At 43.5% G+C, this 25111-nt stretch overlaps 1 protein-coding gene across 2 annotated transcripts in view; it reads right to left on the bottom strand.

Annotated features, from left to right (window-relative positions):
* LOC120551899 (cadherin-20-like) overlaps positions 1–25111 on the bottom strand; it is a 97271-nt gene that overhangs the window by 29593 nt on the left and 42567 nt on the right. The window contains exons 1-2 of one of the 2 annotated variants that reach the window (XM_039789471.1): positions 10936–11301; positions 3595–3898 (exon numbers count right to left, since the gene is read on the bottom strand). In XM_039789471.1, the coding sequence (XP_039645405.1) occupies positions 3595–3813 (219 nt within the window). In that variant the 5' untranslated portion in view covers positions 3814–3898; positions 10936–11301. Of the gene's footprint in view, positions 1–3594; positions 3899–10935; positions 11302–25111 lie in introns of those variants that run through there. The other variant, XM_039789472.1, reaches the window with a different exon arrangement.

Here is a 25111-nt window from a genome sequence, read left to right as displayed (position 1 = left end):
CGTGAAATTAAACGCCCCTCTTGACATCTGTCTGGTATATAATCAACATGGGTGCGTACGGCACTGATACCTCCCCCCGGCTGACTCTAAAAACACTTTTTGAAGACACTAGCTTTGGCCTGAAATGACCAAGCTGAGGTCGTCGAACTGCTAAAAGTTTGCAGCTACAGCACTCGTTGTTGTTGTTGTTGTTGCTGCCGGTTGACAGTTCAGCAGCAATCTTTTACAATACCCTTCGCTCTCCGAGCAGCCAGACAATACGTCTTTTTCCTATCTCTTCGGACAACGTGCCCACCTGCACGGTCTCTTGAAAAAGTGCCGCTCGGCAGAGCTCGGCCCAGAATGTATTTTTTAATCAACACCCCATTGTTGGCTTCAGCCGCGTGTCTCATGGTGATATATCTCGGGCCAGAGCCTTCCCTCTCCGCCTCATCCGCCTTCTCCTGCACTGATCTTTCCTCTCAACTCAAACCTATGAAAAGAATTTGACACTTGGGCTATCAATTACCTGCTCCGCCTCAGCCCCGGCCCGAAGCCCGAAACATCCGACATCCCCACGCCTCTGAATACTAAGCTGCTCAACAGAGGAGTGGCAAGGTAGGCAGAGCTGAGGGAAAAAAACTAACACCTACAGCACATTCTTCTCCTGCTTTGTCACATGCTACAATGCCTTTTTGCCATGAGCAGCTCACTGGGAAGCAGACCGGCTTGTTAGAATCACTTATTTCATTCAGCTTGAAAAAAATGAGGGTGGGCGGCTTGAAAAGAATCGGTGAAGACACTGTAAATGGAAAAGAAGAAGATGGAAGTGAATGCTACAGCGCCTGTTAGCAGATACAGTTCTTTATGCTACAGCACTTGGGGTACCCTCTCAGGACTTGTTACTCTTCTATCTTGTCGGCTGCGGCAAACATGATTTTTTGGAATCTGGATTTTTCCCCGGTATTCCCGAGCGGTGGAGGGGAAGTTATTCCAGAACACTAATTAGCCAGGTTTGCATAATTTCCAAATGGACGTTTTCGAAGCACGAGTGGGGCAGTGTTTTGAAAGTTGACGAGGACTACTGAGGCAACGGCAAATGCAATCAAAGGTCTGGAATCTGTTTTTAAGATCAGGGCAGCACATTTTTTTTTTGGAGAGGGCAACAGGGAGATCTCCCATCCAAGTTCTGACGGAATGCTCTGCAGGAATTTATTTACTTAAGTTCCATTTTCAATTTGCTTATCTGAATCAAAAAAACATTACCTACTTGGCGGAGGTAATTACGCGTTATTATGAATCCCACTTGGTTTCTTGGCAAGACCCGCCTTGGGTAGCAGCCCGATTGGTTGAGGTTAGGCATTGACCTCGAGTGGTTAACGTCAGGACCACTGGTCAGGGGATAGGACCTGGAGAAATTGGGTTCCAATACCTGGCCAATTCCAGCGCTTGAATGCTACGCAGGGCGGGTCCTGCCAAGAAACCATGTGGGATTAATAATAGGGCGCAAGCATTGTTCATATTACATAGCCATATTTATTCTGCTCTTATAACACTGCAATATATGTCTTGTCCTGTCTATGCACCACCTGTCTATACGTTGTATATCACATTGCACTTTTCGGCACTTCTGGTTAGACGCAAACTGCATTTGGTTGTCTTTGTACTTGTTCTCTGCACAATGACAATAAAGTTGAATCTAATCTGTATCTAATCTAAGAAATCCGACAAAATATCATATGAAGTGCAATACCTCATTGTTTCATCAATGCTGAAATGTGCCACTGACAATATTTCATCTGCATTTTACTCCCTTTAATGTTCATCTACTGTGTGGCTAGAAAACCAGAGCAAATGAATGGAACTCATTTAGTGACAACAACAGTACTGGAATACTTAAAATGAATAATTTTCTAAAATAATCATTCTTCAAAAGTGACAGTTTTCCACTTATGGTGATAATGAAAAAGTAATACGATTTAAAAAAAGAAACCTATTATGTCATTATACTGCTGAGCACGACAATAGGATGAAAGAATATTTTTTCATTTTTGCAGGCTTATAAAGCTTCACCAAAAGCCGCTTTTTCTTTCAGCGACCTAATGGATATTTTCATTGCAGTTTGCAAGATTGTTGTGTCTCCTTGCCGATGATGACTGGCCTTACAACTATTGATCAAATGTGCAATTCGCTTTAGCGACTGAGCGATCAAAGTGCTCCTTTGTGAGTATCCAGCGTCTGCTCTTTTCAGAGCATGTCAGTTGCGTTGCAGACGTGCTGTCCAGTTCTGTGGAACGGGGGGGCGACTGAGTGAAGCCTCGGTTCGAGTCAATTAACTCAATCACTGCTGTCTGGCTCTGGTTCAAAGTGGACAGGGGAGAGGCTGTCTTAGAATGGGCGCAGTGCATCCAGGGATTAAATTGGAAATCTTATTTATTTATTTTCATGAATTTTTTTTTTAACTTTGCCTCTGCCCACCCGTGATCTTCTTCTTTGCGTTCATGCGCTCGGCTCCAGGCGGGTAGCAGACGACCTCCAGGCTGCTTAGCTCCCCTATAGATCTGTTAGTTTGCCCTGTTTGAAAGTTACTGGTTGAAATCTCTTTGAAACGCCTACACTGAGGCACCCTTATGTACACCAAGTGGAAAAGTGATACATTAGAAGTTGCTCCCCTACCAGCGCAGGAACCTCTACGCTATCAACCCGTTCTCACTCCCAACTCTCCCAATACCGACGCTTGGTCAATGGCTCTCAGCGTCAGATACGACAAAAAAATCACCCTTTAGCATGTGTATGGAACGCTGCAAGCAGAGCAGCAGCTCAACCGTGGCGCTGTGAGATGACCACGTATGAAGAGCGACAACTGTAGCGAGTATTGAAAGACCGAAAACCCACTTGAGGTTGGTTGGAGACCGAGGGTTGTGTCCCGTTCTTGTGCCCCTTGTCACTGAATCATACATTTTGACCCAAAGCGTCAAAAAGTGACGCCAAGAGTTCCGACCAAGCCCGTCTAAAGCGATATCTACATCACTACGTTTTGTTTTAAAAAAGGAATATCTTTTGCTATGTTTACACCTCGCCTTCACACTGCTCTGGTGTTTCAGAGACCCTCACCCGCAGAAATTTTAAAACACTTGTGACCAGTTTTTTGGTTTGGAATCTGCGGGGGTTGTGTTGCAGTCTCAACTGTCGCAAACGGAGACCATTGGCAACACCAACACAGACGCCAATGTTTCGTTTCCTGATTGGGTCATGACGTCTCGGCAACTACCAGCTACGGGCTGGTACATGTATACATGCTGCCTCCTGTTTATGCCCAGTATACGAGAATGTTCGTGAGATAGGCGGTTTGGGCGTGTTAGTTTAATCTGAGGTTAGTTCTTCTACTGGAACTAAAAACACTTGTGTGCATGGAGATCGGTTTTGGCTCCAAACTCTGCTTAAAAACCCAAAAGAAGCCTAAATATGACGCTAAAGGGCTAGACCGTAAAGGAGACTTTTTGCGTCACAACGACAAAGGCACCTGACCAAGCGTCGAGGTAGAATGTTACACATTTTCACATTGTGTGCCTATGTGTGCATGTTCATACAGTACCGCATGTAGGCAACACTGACCTTTCCGATATAAAGTGGTTCCAGTCCGGTGTACTCCTCCAGGACAAAGAACTGGTTCCACACCCAGCCTCTCTTCACCCTCTGCAGCAGTGCTGAGCTGCCTGCAGATTCCTCCTCTGCGCGTTTTCCCAGAAGGCCGTGGGGCAGAAGGGCCAAAATGCAGAGGGCCACAGGGAGCAAGGCGCTGGCAACTGCTGGAAAATGCAATTGGTCTCCCATTGTCAAGCACAGAGTAGTATTTATTTATTATAGTTTCCTTCTTTCTTCACGAGCGCAGTTGTTTCCAGGTGCTACTGTTGGCGTCCTGGAAGAGAAAAGAAGAAGACCGATTAGTCTCAGATTTGTCCTTTTGGACACGGTCATCCTTTTGTCGCATAGTGAGCCCCAGTCTGTGTTGCACTGTGGGATACCTGCACACGACACATATCCCCAGTCTTTTCTCCTGCCTTCATATTAGCCCTCTACTGCTGAGTTTTTGTTCAGTTATAATGAGTCTTATCACAGCTGAATGAGCGGGCTCTTCCTATGCTGCCACTGAGGCCATATGGAGAAGACAACAGCGGGATCAATAGGTATGCCACAAAACATTCATGTCATGCTGCTTCTTACTTGTCGATGAGATGGACAGACAGACGTACTCGTTCGATTTTAGTTAGATAATTGGTGGTAGGGGGGACCACCAATTATCTAACTAAAATCGAACGAGTCCGTCTGTCTCTGTCTCATCGACTTCACACCTGGCGGGTGGATTGCTCAGGAGCCGAGGGCAGTGTTGAGTGCGAGCTCTTGAGATCTACGTTATGTTAAGTGTATTTAGAGGGGACCCCTAACTGTTACACCGCCAAATGGCATGCTGGGTACCTCCTTACTTTCCGTCCCCTGCTATAATTCATTCGAGAACAGATGAAGAAAGAGAGACCGGAGATGTGACATTGTAGCAAACCTTTCAACATCACTGATGTAATGATATAAAATGAACACTTTTGTTACCAGAAATAGCCTGGTCCCAAATAGCTAGCTGTTACCAATTGACGCATATACTCTAGCATTGCTAGGGGACACAACTGTGTCAGGGCAGGTGCATTGCGTGGTGTCGAGGTGTGAAGTTGTTTCTTTTGTTCGAGAAAGCTGCAAGCATCCATACCGGAGGCCAAGAAATAGGCTCGACCCTAACAGGCACTGCATAATAAAGAAGAAGACTGGGGATGTAATTGGTGGTATGTCACTGTAAAGTCCCCAGTGAGGCAGTTGGCTTCGGTTGGAATAATTTGTGGTTTTACTGGGAGTTATGTGCAGCCACAACGACCTGGGAATCTTGTCGCCACCATTAGTTAGCTTTAAAAGTGTTAATAGGCGTATTTTTAAACTTTAGCGACATCTGAGGTTTCCCCCCTGCTTCCTGCGTCTTTATGATAGCTAATAACCTACAACCTCCATATTTATCACAGACCTAAGAGTCCTATCAATCTTGTTATCAAACCTTTCGCAAGAAAGCAAAGAAGTATAATTCCAAATATTTTGATTATTTCCTAGGTATATTTAATAATTTAATTTAATAATTTATACTGTTTTTGATCCCCATTGGGGGAATTGCAATTTACACTCTGTTTGTTAGAAATCACTACACACAGGCCTGAAATACACACACATGCTCTGGACCTATTCATGCACAAATGGAGAGATGTCAGAGTGAGTGTGACAAAATCGTGCATCAATTCACATTTCCCGTTACTGAAATTCCAGAAATTTCCCTAAAACTTTGTCATGGAAACATATCCGTTACACACTGTTACATTTCGGAGCCCACGGGAGAAAACAGAAATGATTGCGCACTTTGAAACCAGCAGTTTCAGACTCTTTCCCCTCCAGCTCGAGACAATCAGGCATTTCACAAAAAGAAAAAAGGAACAAGTGAAATCACAGTCTTTCCCTTCCTTCCTTCCTTCCTTCCTTCCTTCCTTCCATCTCTTCCTGTCATGAGAGGCAAGCTCCTTCACACCTCCTGTAAAAGGCCCGGGGGTGCGATGTTCTGAGATTGTAGTGTTTCTGTTAACACCCTCACTCACACCATGTTCTACAAGTTCCCTTCAGCTCTGCACACCGCTCATTACATCAGTTTTTTCTTTTTCTCTGTATTTCAGGTCTTTGAAGGCCTCAATGGGTTTTCCTAGAGGTTGGATTTCATGCCTCTAAATACTATCTCCCGCTGCATTGCTCGTTTTTTAATACCAACATCATAGGAATATTTAAGTTCAGCGAGGTCAAGTCCGAGAACGTCTTCCAGGAGATGCTTTTTGAGGTTACTCATCAATCTGAGCTAATCGATACCTTTTCACATGTAGCGCACGGCACCTACGCTCCCTCTTTCCATCTGCATCTTGTTTATGTATTCGGAAGACGGCTGCATCTGCCCGCTCCTTCATTAACGAGCTTGGGGAGGTGTGGGGGGGGGGGGCAAAATAGGCGGCTTAATGGTGAAAAGGCAGCAAAAATGCAAAAAAAAAGACTGTGGGGGGAAGTAAAAGAAAAGCAGAGAGGCTGTTAGCAGGGGGAGGAGGAAAGTTTTGGGCTGGAAATAAAAAAAACAGCGGAAGAAAGAGAGACTCATGGGCTGACTCCATTATGCTTTGTAAGAGAGAGAGAGAGAGAGAGAGAGTGTATTGTACCACTGTAGACTCTCTCTGAATCGCCAAACTCAGTTAATCATTGTTGAAGAGGCACAAAAGGCAGTGAAGGGTGGGAGGCGTGGCTGCATTATCAGTGGAAGGCTGGGCCGTGTGTGTGTGTTTGTGTGTGTGTGTGTTTCTGGGCCGCCTCTGCTGCTTGGCAGGACGGGTGACACTTGACCTCGCTGCTCCCCCTCTTTTCTGTCCATTCAAGCTGCCTGGTTGCCATTATGAAGTAAAATTAGCTCCCTGTTCTCCTGATCTCCCCTCTCAGCTCCGCCCCCCTCCAAAAGGTCACAGCTTGCACCCGAGCATTTTGCTCCATTTTGTCGTCCCTAATGAGGTGACATGCTACGCGATTGTGTTGGCAAAACATTTCACACATCTTTTCTTATGGCACCTCACTTGTTTAAAGAGACAGCAGCTGGTGTTTGCCACACAAGCTGTGTGAGTGGACGGGACAGGGGGAGATGGAGGGATGTGGGAGGTGGAGGGTGGAGGAGCAATCATGTGACTAAGCTCAAGGCCAAGACTTAAGGTATTTTCCCACTGGGCTGAAACTTTCTTCTCCGTTATGAAATCTGTCTTGGCATTCAAAAGAAAATCACACATTTTGGAGTTGTTAGCGTGACAACGCTAAAAGAAAAATTGAGTCGAAAGAAGAAAAAGGAACATCCGATTTAATTTTACGTTTAGGAAAAAAGCAAGAGACCCTCTGAAAGGAAAGGTGTTTGCTTCAGAGGGAAGAAGGGATTGAGTGACAGCGGAAGAGACGAGGATTGTCAGGGGGAGCAGCTGGTGTGACAAAATGATGGGCCATATTGTTGTATCATCTTAATCCAAGTCCACCTGCTGCTCCATTTACTGCAGACTACATCAAACTGCTCCCACAGCAGCGAGATAGGCGTTTTCTTCCAATGGAGGAAAACCAACCTGGAAACAACTGCTCCAGTATGGCTGAGCGACCGCCGCTGGGCTGAAACGGCATGCATAATCTCACTAACTCCACCTGTTCAGATGAATGAGTTGGTAATGCCCAAATTCACCCAAAAAACATTCTGTTCCTGTATAATTACCAGGGCTTTAAATGAACTTTTTTGGATCCCCAGCTAACATGGCTAGTAGATAATTAAAGTTGCCAGCCAATCCGATTTTCCAGCAGCCAAATGTTTGTTTTAGTTTTCCCCTAACTAACTTTCCTACTTTAGTTTCAGCTCCTCTGGTTTGTTTTCGCACCGTTCCGTTCGTCTTCTCCGTTTCGGCACGGTTGTACGACACGTCACGACATAGTGTTCATGGGAAATGTAGGATTAGTGCTAAAAGCAGTGTTGCCAGATAGGGGTTACGTTTCCAAGCCAAAAACGCACAAAATCGCCCAAATTTCTTGGCAGAAAACAGACCAATCTGGCAACACTGACTTGTCGCATCGATTCAAACGGAGGCAGTATTATTAGCTTAATTGATCAACGGCCAAATTGGCAAATAACTTTACAGTGTTACCCGCCAAAGATCACTTTTACCCCCAGTTGGTGGGTGTCTATTTGAAGCCCTGATAATAACTTAAGGAAACGCTCTTGGATTTACAACTGGTTTAAAACTTAAAAAGTTGGACCCAACATTGGTTGCTTTGTCTGACTCTTTAGACAGTTCCTGATTCAAATCATGCAATCATTTTGACAATTATAGACTTTGATTTTGGTTGCTTGTGTTCAGATAAATTTAAACATTAATGCTTTCGAGAAGCTTGGTTTATTCAGTTAATTTAAACAGTTTTTTAGGAAATTCCTCAAAGTAAGGTATTGAAAAAGTATTGGGTTTGGTATTGGTAGCAAAACAAGGCATCTGCAGCGCTACCCAGCGCTGCAGATGCCTTGATGCCTTGATGCCTACCAAAAAGTGACGTAAACTGTTACCTAGGGCTGAAACAATTGGTCAATTATCCAAAACTTAATTTAACTTAATAAAGATAAGTAATATCCACGCAGAAATGCCCCACATTACCTAGTTTCAGCTCCTCAAAGGTAAAGATTTGCAGCTTTTCTTTGTCTTGTTTTAGAAATTTGGGTTTTGGACTGATGGTTGGACAAAAATAAAAGATGTCAGTTACTTTTTGGAACCCAATGATTAATTGATTAGGGAGAATAATCGTCAGTTCCAGTCCCAATGTTATCAAAAACCTCACCCAGACATAGTGAGGTTGCCAAGGGCCGACTCAGTGTGTGGTACATTAGCATGGGTTCGCCCTGGTTTAAGTGCTATGTGGAGCATTAGTAAGTGTTAATTTCACAGTGGCCATGTCTGTGCTCCACTCACCTCGGCTCTAAAAAGAGGCCTCCCAGTATGAGGAAAAGGTCCTTTTTAAAACTGGGTGGACCCATGAAAAAGGGTTCCACCCACCCCGGCAGGCCAAAACGTCACGGCCAATTTGTTAACCACAATTGATTTTGCACGGTGGATGCCACCGCGAAGGCTATGTATATCTCAGATCCAGGCGAGAGGCGGCATCAATGCACTTTGACTTTTTTCATATTTTTGCAGCATCTTTTTAAAGATGCAGAAGCGCCGGAATGTGAAAATGTCTGTCAATAAGCTGAGTACAGTAAGCCGAGCGGGTGCTGTTGCAAAAAATGTCGGAGCGTTTTCTTAAATGCAGAACTGAATTTCATTTCCCGGGCCGAGTGCTGAGCGTGGCGAGCCACATTCCTCGACCAAGCGTACTTTTATCATTTCTGAATGTTTGTTTACTCATTTACATGTAATTAAATTCTACTGGTGCACTTAGTTTTAATACTCGGGCCTTTCCCGCTTTATGGACTCTGGTGTGTGTGTGTGTGTGTGTGTGTGTGTGTGTGTGTGTGTGTGTGTGTGTGTGTGTGTGTGTGTGTGTGTGTGTGTGTGTGTGTAAGGGAATAAAATGACCATGTCTTCTGGTTTCTAAAGCAAATGGTATATACTGCAGCAGGAACCCAGTTTCCTCAGCCGGCTCTCAGGGAGAGATGGCAGTGTCAGGGCGTGTGTGTGTATGTGTATGTGTGTGTGTGTGTGTGTGTGTATATATATATATATATATATACACATACATATATGTGTGTGTGTGTGTGTGTCAGTGCTACCCTCTACTCATCCTCATTTTTCTAACCCTGTCCCCCCTCAGGACAGAGATGCTGGCATGGGGCAGGCTTTGAACCTGCTTCTGTCGCGCTCTCTAATTGTGGGGATGCTCCCCGGGCCTCGGCATGTGCAGCTGTGTGCGCGGCGCCACCGCTGTGCCGTGACGAGCGCCTCGCTCCCTGCGGCCTGTTTGACTGTAAGGTGTTTTTAATTACTCGTCCCTCCCCCCGCTCTCTGTCTGCCTTTTTGTGTCCTGGGTGCGTTTCAGAAGGTGGTTCCACCCTCTTGATACTTCTGTACCCTACATTTTATTTTTATATATCCCTCCTCCTATTCTGCCTTTTTCCACATCTGCATTATTGTATCATTCCAACTCCTGCACTTATTTTTAGGCTTCTAATCCTTGTTTTTTTTTCTCCTCCTGTCTTGGACTCCTTCCCCCTTCCCTTCCCCGATGCACATTTAGTTCATTCATCGCTCGGTGGAGGCCATAAAAGGGGCCTTGTCATTTATGGAGAAATTAAATCACACAAACTGGCATTCATCCCAGCCACTGGTGCATGGGAATGATGTCACCGTGCATCAGCGTCCATCTGGAAAAAGTTTGCAATCAGTGTCACTCCGCCGCAAGTTAAACAGCGGTGTCCCGGGGACAGATCCTTTCAAATTAATATCGAACTATCTCTTTTTGAATTTTGTCTAGAAGGAGAATTGGATGCTCGGTTTTCATCCACCACGTGGCTGCAGCTGGAGACTGCTCTCCTCTTATGTGACCATTTCCTGTGCATCTTTCAGAGGATCCTTCACCGTCTCTTGCTGCCACTGATAATGGCAAGACTTGAAGAAATCTTAGCACACACCTGCCAATCGAGTGTCTTATTTGTAGGCTGGAGCTTACAAGACAGGCGAAAGCTTAATGGGTTTTTATATATATATATATATATATATATATATAAAAAGAAAATTAATCTGTACCATGGCTGCGGAATGAGGTCTGAATGGCAAACAGAGGTGCGTAAAAAGCAGATAGGCATTCCTCTCCTTCAGCATGACTTGTTTGAAGTAGCGACAGTGCAGACGTGCTGGGAATTGGAGCCACGCTTTTGAGTCTGAGCTCGTGTTCACAAGTTTTTGTGCCACCAAACCCCCCCCCCGGCTGAGGCGAGGCTCTCCAAATATTCCCCGCGACCTACTTTTGACAACACAATAAATTTGTTCCAGAAAACCTTGTTTGTCAATTAGCACACACACACACACACACACACACACACACACAAACACACACACAAAAAGAACTATCGATTCAGCGCAGTAATGACACGGTGCTCCCACCTCGTGTCTTATTCGTCTCAGCGCTCTCCATCTGCACTCAGAGAGTTTTCAACGCTCCGTTACAGCTGACAAAATCCCCAGTCACCCCTAAATCATCCTCACCGTTCACCGTTTACAGCTTGAAAAGTCCTATTGGCATTTCTCGTTTGCACTACCGTGTTTCAAAACATGACCAGTGAAAGTCGAGGATTATTTTCTCTTATTTTATGCAAGCAAAAATTCCATGCCTTACCTTTTCTTTTTCCTCTTCAACTTTATTCCTCTTTCTCAATCCTTCTTCTGTGGAAAATGTTTTTCTTCTCCCCTAATCTCGTTCTTTTCCCTGCACACTCCCTAAATTTCCCTTTTTTAAAAGTTGTGAAAGCTACTGCCTGCAGTGCATCAGTTTCCATAAAGTCACCTTGAGTCCATGCTCTCTCTCGCTGTCCTCTTTTGTAAAGTTTCTCTCCGTCTATATAAAAGTACAGTATAAATATATATGTCTTCTCTTTTCTGCCTCTCCTCTTGTCACCGCTGCTTTCTGCCTCTCATAGCTGTCTGCACGCTCTCATCCCTGGTGTTGCCTATCTGGCGACCCAATCACTTTAAAGCACCAATTACCCCTCTCTTTACAATCAGGGGACGGCCTCCCCCTGGCTCCAGTGGAATCCAGCCATCTACGAGCTCAAGCATGGGAAGGAGCAAAGGACAAAAAAAAAAAAAGAGGTGGAGAAAGAAGGCGAAGAGGAGGGGAGAGAGAGTCGTAGGGGGGTAGATTGACAGCAGGATAGGGGTGAAATTACAGCGAGTGGGGGGTGGAAATCAAAGAGGTGGAGTGAAATCTGGGTAGCAAAAGGGATGGAGGACTGAGGAGAGGGGAGACATGTGGTGGCAGTGGAGGGATGTGCTACTGCACGCACCTCAAAAAGCATTTCATCTCAGGGTATTTGCAAGGGGAAAAAAGTGACCAGCAAGGTGGGGGGAACTCAGGAGTGTGTGACGGCTCGGGAGTGTGTGTGTGTGTGTGTTTGTGTGGAAATTGCCGCAAGTGCAGGGTCCTTGGATCACTGACAAGCGAAGTAGAAAACGCAAAGGATGAAGGGTGAAAATAAAAAAATAAAAAAAAAAGAATCGCCTCCTCTCTCACGGCAGCAAACCTGCCCTAATGCATTTTAATGAGTCAGTGTTGTACATGGCTGGATCCGTAGAGGGCTTTTATGGGCATAAAAGATGAAGCTTTAAACTGCATTATATTCCGCCGCTTGCCCAGTCGGCGTCAAAGCAATTAGTTTTCCAAATTGGCAAAAAGATCCTGAAAAATTAGGCGCGAGCCGACGCACACAAAAAGTGCAGCGCAAGATTAGTCATGGTCACGGAGATCTGATCCCTGGTTAGCACAGAGCGGAGGAAATAGCAGTGTTTCATTCAAGCAATCACGGAATTAATGCAGCAAAAAGAGGTTTTCAGAGTTCAGTTTCTTGCATATTTCTTCTCATGGGGAGGACTCGGGAAGCGAAATCATATTGGAGATGTACTCAACCGTGTTTAAACAGAAATGAGAATACATTACACAGAAACAAGCAGTGTTCTAGGCTGCTGCGCGGGTTCTTGCTTAGTTTTGTTTTTCATGACAGTCTGAGCTGTTTTCATAGTATATGTATAGACAAAATAAAGCGATGGAGCTCCAGATATCAGCAAGCAAACTTTTACGCTTCCCCACTTTTCATAGCCAATTGGGCCGACTTTGCTCTTTCCCCCCCGCCCCACTCGACAGCCCTTTTTGACTCTACTTAATCTTCCTGACAGAGTAATTTGGTGCGTTGTCCAGCTCTAAAAATACAGATGAAGGCTGTTGTCACCTACCGAGCCAGATGGTCAAAAGGTTGTACTTCTCCATTGGTTCAATATGTTTGGTTTTTTTTTTCTTTCTCCCACTCTGTCCCTTTCAATATGTCTTCTTTCTCATTTGGCAGGTCATTCTTCTTCACCACTGGCTTCCCCCTCCCTTCCCCGCTGCCCTCTCCATCGTCTTTGTCTCTTTGAAGACCTGACTGGTTAGCGCCCCAACCAATCTGTCAGCGAATGCTTGACTGGAACCCCGGAAAAAAAAAGTCAGGGGCTCACTCTTTGTTGGGGCGGGATGCTGAGAGGGTGGCATTCAAGCCCATTGAACAGCACCTTCCATCACTGTGGCAGAGCTGGGGATAATAATTGGCAGAACAAATTGAACCTATAGGGCTTTTAAAAGGGCCTCGGTCTGTTCTTAAGGTCTGTTAACGGTGGTAGACGTCTGGAAAACAAGTCCCTCTGGGTCCCTTCACAAAGGCCCAGATTGGCCGTAGAAATAGATTGGATACAGTTATGTTCTGCATGTTGCTGGACTTTGGTTTTGTGATAATGTGCAGGATGTCAGAAGGACACGGTGCTTTCACGCAGCGGATCAAGTACGCCTACTCTTAAGGTTGAGGGCTGTAGGTTTATAAAGGCCGTGACTTGTTCTGTCACCTCTAGAGTACTTTTTATCAACTCTTACAAACTGTTCAGGTCTTTCAATTTGGAAAACAGATTTCATGGCTGTTAAGAGTTACATTTCCTCTCTGGACAAGTATCCTCTAAATTGCCATTTGGTTAACACTCCATTAATCAGTCTTACATTATTGTCCAGATTTCCCCCTTTAAGCCATCATTTGTGACTTTAGTATCTGCCATCTGTGATATCATTTTCAGTGAACACATGTTGCAAGTATAAAAGAGAATGTCAATTCTGTTTAAGCCAATTTGTTGGTCTGTCTGGTCTCCTGATATAGGAAAATAATAGACAATGTAGAGTCAAAGTTTGTACAACGCTTTAAAACAGCATCACCTATTGTTCTCTATGTAAGCCCCACACGCTGGCAGCGTTTTGTACAGTATCACGGCTTGATTGCTATTTATTCAATTAACCATGTAGTTTATAAAATGTCCCATTCCAATAACCCATTCGATACAGAAATGCAGCAAATCATTACAACTGAACGAGAGAAGGATTAACTGATGATCAAAATATTTGCACTAAGTTAAGAAGTTAACAAGGAAAAAGTTAAAAGTTAAGAAGTATAATAAATCAGTAATTTCCCAGTTTGGGATTAATAAAGTCCGTCTATCTAAGTTTTCTGTCAATCAACCTGTTACATTCTGTCAATCAATTCAGCGATTAATCGACTATTCGCTTGCTTTACTGTACAAAGCTAAGCTAGTTTTAAACAATAAGGGTATATTTTGGTTGGTTTTTGGGGGGAATTGGCTGCTGGATCTACCATTTGTAGCTGAAGTTAGCTAGTTGCGCTTGCAAGCGTATCATTGTAACTTAATGTTACCGTAAGTCCTACTCCCACTCTAAGTCAGCGTTTTCATGTTTCAACAGTTTTCTTAAGAGAAAAATACATTTAACTCAAGATTTTAGATACTATAAGATGTTTATATTGGTACGACTTAGAACTATGGTTAAGTTGATGATAACTAAAGTTATAGCGGTGTCCAGGTGTGAAGGTCAGTCAATCCGGAAAATTGCGAAAACTGTGAATGTGTCCCCAAGTGGCCATCAAGCACCATCAAGCACTACAATGAAACTGGCTCACATGAGGACCACCCCAGGAAAGGAAGACCAAGAGTCACCTCTGCTGCTGAGGATAAGTTCATCAGAGTCTCCAGCCTCAGAAATCGCAAGTTAACAGCAGCTCAGATTAGAGACCAGATGAATGCCACACAGAGTTCTAGCAGCAGACACATCTCTAGAACAACTGTTAAGAGGAGACTGCGCGAATCAGGCCTTCATGGTCAAGTAGCTGCTAGGAAACCACTGACCTGAACCCAATCAAGATGGTTTGGGGTGAGCTGGACCGCAGAGTGAAGGCAAAAGGACCAACAAGTGCTAAGCATCTCTGGGAACTCCTTCAAGACTATTGGAAAACCATTTCAGGTGACTACCTCTTGAAGCTCATCAAGAGAATGCCAAGAGTGTGCAAAGCAGTAATCAGAGCAAAGGGTGGCTACTTTGAAGAAACTAGAATATAAGACATGTTTTCAGTTATTTCACACTTTTTTGTTAAGTACATAATTCCACATGTGTTCATTCATAGTTTTGATGCCTTCAGTGAGAATCTACAATGTAAATAGTCATGAAAATGAAGGAAACTCATTGAATAAGGTGTTTCCAAACTTTTGGCCTGTACTGTGTGTGTATGTATGTATGTATGTATGTATGTATGTATGTATGTATGTATGTATGTATGTATGTATATATATATTATTTTTTTTATCAGCAGCAGCACAAACCTTTCCTAAAGGCTTCGACAGCACAGCACCCCATACTGAAAACACGCTCCCTAAGATATGACTAACACTATATTTCAGATAGCCCAAACAATCTGAACAACTTCATAACAACACAAACTTCAGTACCACCAAAAAAGTCTCAGATTGGGTCAGATGTGTCACTGAATAGAGTTCTGGGCAACATTTCAGAGGTCTGTGAAAGCACAGCATCATTCCACTAAATAAACACTCCTGACCCTCTCTCCCAAGATTACAAGTTCAATAAGCTCTTAAAAGTGGTGTGCCTCCAATAGGCAATTAAAAATAACGACATCAGTTAGGTGCACTGGACTTGATTAAAAACCAAGCCCAGGAAGGTGACACCCGACTTGCCGTCTGCCCTTCTTTACCCCTCACTTATCATGTAACGGCCTTCAGATGGAATAACCTAAACAAAATTCAACCAGTCTCATCGAGTGTGCCACTTTGCCACCACAACCACCACTAGGGGAAAGCATGAAAGCGGGTTAGGTTTCAGAAGAACAAGATGAGAGAGTGCGCCAGAGAGAGGGAGCAAAGCCTCCGTGTCATCTAAGATAAGAGGAGCAGCTCTCTTGCCTCCTGCCCGAGATTAAAAATGGCATGGAGCAGAACAAGCCCGAGTACAAAGAGCTCTTCTGTGTCTTTGGGGTGCGCAGTCAAGCCTTTTCATGTCTGATTTTGGCTACAGGTCCAAACAAAGGGAAATTAGGATGGAGGAAGTCAATGTTTCTTCTTTTGTTGAGGGCGATACCCACGTGAAAGGATTTGTACACACGAGCCAAGTTTCACAACTGAAGCAGTAACCTTTACAGTAATTGGTGGAAAAGACAAATATAAGATGTTTGGCCTTAATTGTGAGACATCAGAATTGGCGCAGGGTCAGAGAGAGAACCGTGACATTAACTGGCTGGCTGGCATCATTTGGCTTCTTGCTTTTGCGTGCTCTTGTCTCGGACAAGCTGTGTCTTTCAAGATCCCATTTTCCTGGTGACCTTTTCACTGTTCTCTACCCCCCCACACATCTCGTGTCTGAGCTACGGCACCTCGGCAGGGTATTGACTTTCACTCTGCCGTGTTAAACTTTGCCGTCCGTGCGGGGCTCGGTGCAGAGCCTCCGCTGTGACAAGAGGCGGCATTCTGTTTGGGATAAAAGGCTCCCCGGGCTGTTTGATGCGGTATTCCAGCGGGGATAGGCAGGGACTTGGCCTTGATGAGCTGACAGGAGCCGAGGAGACGTGGGGCCTCGGAGCAGCAGGACCACAAACCTCAGGCGCAGTGTGCATCGCTCTGATATTTACCCCTCCCCTGTTCTGTCATTCCCCATAACCCCTACTCTCTGCTCTGTCCCTGTGACCCTGCATGTCTGTGCTGCTGAATGTGAAATGAAAGACTAAAGTGACTTTTGAAGTAGCAATTAAGGGGGGGGCACATACGTCGTGCTACACATGCACACCGAACATGAAATGTCTGAATTATGAATGCATGCTGTCTGCTACGTTATTCCTGCTTAATTATTTACATGTAGACAAACAAAATAATGCAGGAAAAAAAAGCAAGGAAGCCATGTTTCTACAAATGAAAAATAACATCCCACTCCACAATATTTGAACTTGCATAGTGGCAGCATTTAGGAATTTTTTTTTGTAATCGGAGGATAAAAGATGCTTTTTTTTTTGGTCATGCCCCGATAGCGAGTGCATGTGTCTCATATCAGCAGGTTCGGCTGAGTCTAAGTAACCTCACTTCCCAGAGTCAATAGAATAACAAGTAGGGGGGAGTGTGCGCGCTCCATTACATGTTTGGTATGCGGGGGGGTGCATGCACCGGCAGCCACGTCTTAACCAGAAACAAAAACACACAGGATAACTGTCTCCTTTGTTGGTTTCCGTGTGTTTCTAGTTCCCCACTGATCCAGTGATCAGAGGAAAAACGAGTTCAGCGGGGGGTTTAAACAACACAGTCCGCCACTCGCCTTCCACACTTCCAAACAAATCTGGCTTATCACAGTGAAAAAGCCAGTGGTTCCTTTTCAAAGCTACGTGTGTGAAGTTTCCATTTTCTTTTCCAACTACATAAACAGGGTCAATCTAAACAGAGGAAAGGAACAGGATTTATAGCAGGAGGAGAGGACACTGTATTTATTCCATTGTAGCCATCTCCTTACTTGTGCTACACCGTAGATCAGGGGACTTCAACCTTTTTGGGCCAAGGACCCATCAGCTGAAAAAAGAGACGGAGCAGAGACCCCTTACTATATGTAATGTATAAAATTTGAGTTACATATGGGCTAACAGTAACATGTAGGGTGGCCTAGAGCCTTTAGCTATACCTTTTTATGGCCCATTCAATACGAAGCTATTCAAATATTTGTTGACAAATTCATATATTTATACTAATTAATAGGGATGTCCCGATCAGGTTTTTTGCCCTTGAGTCCGAGTCATTTGATTTTGAGTATCTACCGATACTGAGTCCCGATCCGATACTTCTATAATATATTAAAAAAAAGAATAAAGAAGAGCGAAAAAACAGATCCAGGATGTTCCATATTTTTTATTTAATTGACATCCAGACCGCAGACATACTCGCGCTTTCCGCTTCAAGCTGCTTCCGTGTTCTACTATGCCGGCATTTAACCAATAGCGTCTCTGCAACAAAGTGATGTCATGCCGCACGCGTTGCTGTTTCTGTGTGGAGTCAAAAGGGTCTAACTCTGTGCCACCGCATAACTATAGATGTGTTAAAAAATAATGAGAATATATATACATATATATCCGAGTCCTGATCGGGAGCTAACGTCCGATTCCGATCGAGTCTGAAACCACGTGATCGGCCCCGATTTCCGATCACGTGATCGGATCTGGACATCCCTACTAATTAACCTATTAACGTACTAATTAACGTATTAATGACAATGACCAGAGGATGTCTTTGTCATGACAACTTGGCATAATCTCGTCCTGTTTAATGTCAAGTTGTCATTATAAAGACTTCCCAAACAAATTTATTGTCAACTTGTCATGACCAAGACAACTTCCGGTAATGTCACTTTGATTAATGTCAAGTTGTCATAATCAAGACGACCCAAACAATGTCAACTTGTCATGACTAAAACCGAATGGCACTTAATGACAGAAGCCGTAAACGTTTATGACTTGTTTATAACGTTTATGACACGTTCATGACAGTGTCATGTCATAGTTATGACAGTGTCATGTCACGATTATGTCGATACATTCAAGTAAAGGGTTACCTAAAATGGTTACCTTTTGGGAGTCCTATTAAATGGTCTGTTTGATTTATCTTGTTGGACTGTAATTTAGTTGTGGTAAAGACTAGAGGTAGGACCTGGTTCTACCTATCCCTTTTCAAATGGGTCTAGTGTTATGTTGAAATTTAGTTATTTTTTTGTTATACGTTCAAACATTTTTATACATGTTATTTAATTTTTAGAATTCTTCAAAGTAAAGATTTCATTTTTTGTTACTTTTGCCTTCCAAAAAACTAATGATACTGTGCCTATCATAACCTCTCTCTGCCTCTGTCTCATCCCTCCTCCATCATGTGTTCATACAATGATTAATGCTTATGCTCTCTTCTTCATCCGGGGCTCACGAGGGTGTACATAGACTTACACACACACACACACACACACACTAAACAATAGCACCTTTTTATCCTGCGGCACCTTGCGAAGTCACCAACATGGGAGTCTTCAACATAATCGCCAATAAAGTGCACGGAGGAGGAAGTCTTGTTCCTTGGTAAAAAAGGGTTCACGGTCAACAGTCCAAGATTCTTTGATCCCCCCAGGGGGTTTGTTTCAGTAAAATGCCTGGCAAAGCAAAAGGTTTTTTGGATGTAAGACCTTCTGTGATGAACGGGTCCTTTGAAGCTTTTAGTTGCCAGGTGACAGGAAAAAAGTGCATTTTCCACTGCACAATTTCTCCAAGCATGCTGTTACAGACCTTGAGAGTAAGACTCCAGGTGAACGGAGGACTTCATAACTACCCTAATAGATTTGCCATTCTTCCACCAGTAGTAGTAGTTGCGAGTAAGGAAGCGTGGTCACGGAAGGCTTGTATCATGTGGACGCACCGACAGAATTGTTGTCATTATGTAGAATTCCTCATGGGGGAGACAGAAACTACGCACTATAGCTTTAAGCATTCACTGTTCCACATTTTAACATTAATATGTTAATTAGTATAAATATATGAATATGTCAACAAATATTTGAATAGCTTCGTATTGAATGGGACATAAAAAGGTATAGCTAAAGGCTCTAGGCCAGCCTACATGTTATTGTAAGCCCATATGTAACTCAAATTGTATACATTATATATAGTAAGGGGTCTCTGCTCCGTCTCTTTTTTCAGCTGATGGGTCCTTGGCCCAAAAAGTTGAAGTCCCCTGATGGACATCCCAAACAAATGTAATGTCAACTTGTCATGACCAAGACAACTTCCGGTAATGTCACTTTGATTCCTGTCAAGTTGTCATAATCAAGACAACCCAAACAATGTCAACTTGTCATGACTGAAACCGAATGACACTTAATGACAGAAACGTTTATGACTTGTTTATAACGTTTATGACACATTCATGGCAGTGTCATGTCATAGTTATGAGAGTGATTCTGTTGATTCCTTCAAGTAAAGTGTTACCCCATTTTAGTTTGCATACGTTAAATGCCACAAGGTCTACACATATTTCCAGGTGTGAAAAGAAACTGAACCAAGGGGAAATGGCTCATCAACTGATTTGCAAACCAAAGCAAACTAACTATGGGTGTGAAAACGCCCTTAAGAAGTGGAAGTAGCCACTGTTACGTAATCCGTTGGTTTGTGGACTACCGTTTTGAAGCCTCGCATTTGATTTTTTGGAGCCAGAAGTGACCATATTTAGACAAGATGGTAGTGCTAGCTATGTTAGCAAGGTGCATCCGTAATTCACGCTAACAGCAATCCATGCAATAGTTGCTGACATATTTCAGTCTGGACCATTCTCATTTCTAGATCTGTGTGGCTAAAATAAATACTGTTCTTGTCCTACAATGTGGGTTTTACAAACACAACCTTATTCAGACATTCTTCAGTTTAGTTTTACAAGGATACATCCGCTTGTACAAAAGCTGCTCATTTTTTTTTATGTAAGAGATTCTGTTATTTGCATTTTGAACCCAAACCTTTTAAAAGTTGCAATGATGAATCCCATTTCTTCCACCTAAAAGAATTTCATACAGCCACAGTTCCTTTTCCGTCCAGCTTTATCCCAAATATCACAAGCGTATTGAACTATTAACTCCTTATCTTGCATCTCATCGAGTCATTGTATTGTTACACCGCTGGATGAGCGATATGACGAGAAAAAGAGATTGAGAACGTAAAGCACGAGAGCAGGATTAAACGAAACAATAGATTTAAGTGGCTGCTTGGTTCAAAGTAAAATCTGGCACCTGTTCTTCTAGCTGATTTAATAATGTTCCCATTAACGCTATATGCTGGGGTTGCAACCCAGGGGTTGGTGACAGACTGATCTGAAATCATCTGTCTCCGACTTCTCTAATGACTCCACTGCTGTGCTCAGCCCCACGGTGAAGCAGCATTCTGGGCTGCTGGAATCCGGAGGCGTCTGAGAAACGTCGCCATCCGTTATCTCTAAAAGAGCCATTTGTGTGCTGGATAGACAGCCGCAGAAAGCAAAGAAGGATTTTAATACCTCATTTGCGGAGCTGACAAAAGCTATCCCTAGAATGTGAATACATTTGGTATTGACGAAAGTAGAAGAAAGGAGGCCGATGCTCCTGAAGTCAGAATGAATTGCCATCGCTGCTGTGAATGAGCTTTTGAAGATGTGACACTTCTGGGACTGATCTGGGCATTATCTGCGGGAAAATTAAATCAGAATTCATTCCCCATGCACAAAATGGGCTAATGTGACACCTCCACATTCACTGAATCGACAAATGTAGTTGAAGATGCTGTAGCCAGGAAATCGGAGTGACATGAAATATTAGGAGCAGAATACCAGTTAGTGTCAGAGAATCTTTGAACATTCTTGGCTGGAAAAAGTGACCCAGTGTAATTTGGGGCACTTTCAGATCTTATAGTATGATGGTTTCGGTGCGATTCAGGGGTGAAGTTGCAACATCGTTGCACTTTTCATTCGGTTCCGGCTTGTTTATTGGACAGAATATCTGAAACTCGCGGACGCTTGGTCTCAAAAATAATGGAGCAACACCAAATTTATAATGTCTTAGGTTTCCTGGTTTTGCTTTAGTGTTTCTAATATTTAAGAAAAAAAACCATTCTAATTAATGAGCGTGGACCTTGTTAGCGGTTCATCTTTAATCTTTGTCGTATTGACGAATGTTTGTTTTTTTTACTTGGTACAATGCCGAAAAGTTGCTTTGTGGCGTTCTGCGCCTCTAATAAGTTAAGAAAATCCTGATCTTAAGTTTTATATGCTGCCGAATAGACATAAGGAGCCGGTGTTAATGCCACTATCGTCGCTGCTACAGTCCAAACTGGAACAGTTTCAAGGAATTTATTCATTTAACATGCTTGGACATAATAGTCTTTAATATCATAACTTCAATGAACGTGGGATAACAGTAGACTGTTTAATGACCCTGGGGTAACGTTACTGATAATACAGTCAGATTGAATCATCTAAAATAAGCGGTTAACGGTTAACGTTAGCTGTCTCCTGCCTGGAGACTCAATCAGGTAGCTAACGTTAACAAAAAATGTCGGGAAATGACACCTCTGGCCGTTCCGTTGGGTCGTTTGTCCAACGCGACTCAGTTTTTTTAATGTATTTTGCTGAGAGAGAGAGAGAGAAGAGAGAGAGAGAGAGAGACCCTTAAATCATATATAAGTCCATAAATTATGTGCAAGGTTGAAATTACAGGCTAGTAAATGTTTTTGGCTCACTTCCCGTATTCGGGTCGGATCGCGGTCTCATCTCAGCAATCAACTTGTTAATCTTAACCTACAAAAATAAGATCTAAATTGTAATTGTAAACCATCAATTTGGTTACAGATGCAACAGACTTGAAACCATAAAATACTGCTTTTCAGCCAGGTATTAAGTTAATGTTTTATGGGTTTTTTCTTGCACCTATGCCAGGACAATATGAATTGACAGAGCAAAGTGCATGGAATAAAGTCTGTTCACATGAGCATTTGAGATGTCAAAAACATATCCTTTGTTATATTATGAGATGTACGTGAAGGATGGATTAACAGCCATCAGAAATGTAAAAGTAGCTTGAACATGTGTGACACTAACATCAGTAGATATTAATTAGACAAATCCCAAATGTCCGTATTTCCCATGTGGACTCATTAGAAAGTAACTAAGTGAAGATGGAACTACTAAATTAACATTTTCATCAGTCTTTTGTGAGTTACCTGAAAACGCTTTGAAACGCTGCAGTTTTTTGGCTTTGCCCACTGAGGTTTAACTTAATCAATGAGATTATTTCTGCCTCCAGAGCAGTGCTGGCTCTGAGAAATGTTTGTAGCAAAAAACTCACAGGTTCAATTCCCTCCACAGCCAGCACACGTCCATCAACAGCCATGTGCACTGTCAAAGTGTCCTTGAGCGAGACTCCAAATCCCAACCTGCTCAGTCATGCAATGTGAACCAAGCTTTGAAGGATTTCTTTATTTCTATCGCTGATATTATGAAGCTTAAAACAAAAGAACGGTGAAGCCGTAGCGCTGTTTTTGTTCTCTCTGAGAGGCAAAGGAGTTTTTAGCCGAGTGGATATGAGGACGGCTCAACCTGAGCTAGCAGCCTTGTGTGTGGAGCACGCCAGAGTAAACTTTGTGCTGTAATGCAAGGTGACACGCCGGCGGAAACGACAAGAGGAATGGACATAGAGTTTGTTACATCTTTAATTACAGACCCTGTGTTTGTCTCGTTCAAATGAGGGGCCTCTGGGGGATGCAGCTCTCTTCGTCTGATCTGTCCCCGTTTCTGTGAAATGAACGGCCCGACCTCCCATTTACCCACGATTTCTTCTTCTCCAACAACATGCTCAGCTGGAGAGGAGGTGTTTGAATATTAGAGCGAGTGTAGCCTACGATAAGGGTGTGCAAGAAACAAACCTGCCATCCCTCGCATGCAGAGAGCGAGGATGTCTTCGAAGGCAGCACGGAGAGTTCGTGAGGCGTAAACTGTACCTGGGAAGCGAGGGAGGGAAAAGGCGCTCCACTCACTGCCCACTGCTTTAACACACCGCCCCCCCCCAACTGAAGTGTGCACAGATATTCCTGGCAGGTAAAGGTAGGGGCTTTGCGCTGCTGTTGGCAGTGAGATCAACGGCTATGTCAAAGGAGATGATCCACGGCTAATATGCAGCTGTCTGACCATATTAACTTTAGTGGCAGGGCCAGGCTGCTGCATCCCAGGGGAGCTCCTCTGGGTTCTTCAGAAGAAATTTAGTCAGGCTTTAAAGCGCTCTGCAGCTCTGCGGACGCACGCTGCACTCTGCATGCATCCGTACGTACATGTGGACTTGACAGCCAGAAATTGACAGTATGGGTTTTGATCTGGCTTACGCTAATAAGCTGATGTGTGTGTTGCCCCTGGGCACCTCAGCCGCCAATTTTAGTTGTCAAAGGAGCTACGTTTGTTAACTTAATGATTAGAACAAAATGTCCAGGAACAGAATTTTCCAGGGGGAAGGGGTGATTGAAGTAGAAGGTGCAGATTGACTACAAGTAAATCTAAGATAATATTGAAAAAAAAACACATAATTTACAGGGTTGGTTTACCCAGTGTAGCAAAAGAAACTGCTTTCTTTCCTCTAGTTGTAAGTAGCCATGCAGACAATTCTATGTAGATTCTACACAGACATTTCTGGTACCATTCCAATACAATGGGGTGGAATGATTAAAAAAATGACATTTAAGAAAAATCAGGAGCATTGTATCTAGAAACCATTTTTGGATCTACCTGCTAGGCTGCTTAGGGGCAATGTGTATGCTTTTCTAGGCTGGAACAATAGCTGTTCCAAGGTTTACTGTGTGGACAATTTTCTAAATGCTTTAATTTAGGAATATGGAACAATTATTAAATGCCAAACTGAAATGTTTAAGGACTCTAAATTGGATTCAGAAGTCCAGCTCTCAAGATCAGCTAACAGGGCCCACTTTTGAACTCTTTATCATGCCAGTTAATGTTAAACTTTAAACATGCATTAATTGTTTGTTTTGTTGGCCACTTGGGGGCACCATAAAATCTCTAAACACAACAGTGACATATTATCATGTCTTCATTTTGATATGGGAAACCTGTGAGCAAGCGGTTGCGTTTTTACACATCCAGGAGTTCCTAATCCAGCCTTGCCACAAACAAATGTCCCGGTTACTCTGGATAATCCACGCAACACACAGTCAACACTTTAAACTACTCCATCCCTGCAGTACAAAGTATTTCCTGAGCATTCATCAATGCCACGAGCAACAAACGAAACAACTCCATAGTAATGGTATGGTGGCAGAAATCACAGAGTTGAGTATCTAAAAACCTTGGCATACTTAGAGAGAAAAAAAAAAGCATGTATATTAAGGCATGGATACCCGACCCGAGGCCGACGGGTCCCGGAGGGTCCCGATGGTACCCGACGGGCCGGGCCGGGTTCGGACAGATATTTAGAAATTATGGTCGGGGTCGGGTCGGGCTCGGTCACATCAGCGCGATAAGGCATTTGTTGTAAAATGGTGCTGCGGCTCCTTTTAAGAGAGCTGTGTGTGTGTGTGTGTGTGTGTGTGTGTGTGTGTGTGTGGTAAGTGGGCAGAAGAGAGATAGAGGAAGCAGACGTAGATGCAACCGGAGCAGAGTTAGTGGTTATTCGTGTTATAACGTCGGCCCTGGAGGTAACCAGTCTCCCCTGGTTTTCTGATCACGGTCGGAAACGAAGCGATCAGGAAAGGTTAACACATTGAACATTTTAACAGCTGATTAACGTGCGCTTGTTGCCCCGTGTGCGCTGATGCGCTCATCTGTTGAAATTTCCAAATGCCTTCCTACAGTTGCTTAATAAAAGCTTTCCACAAACGTAGCCTACATGTGTCATT

The sequence above is a fragment of the Perca fluviatilis genome, chromosome 22 (assembly GCF_010015445.1).
Source record: "Perca fluviatilis chromosome 22, GENO_Pfluv_1.0, whole genome shotgun sequence".
NCBI lineage: Eukaryota > Metazoa > Chordata > Actinopteri > Perciformes > Percidae > Perca > Perca fluviatilis.
This window is presented reverse-complemented; position numbering and strand designations above follow the sequence as displayed.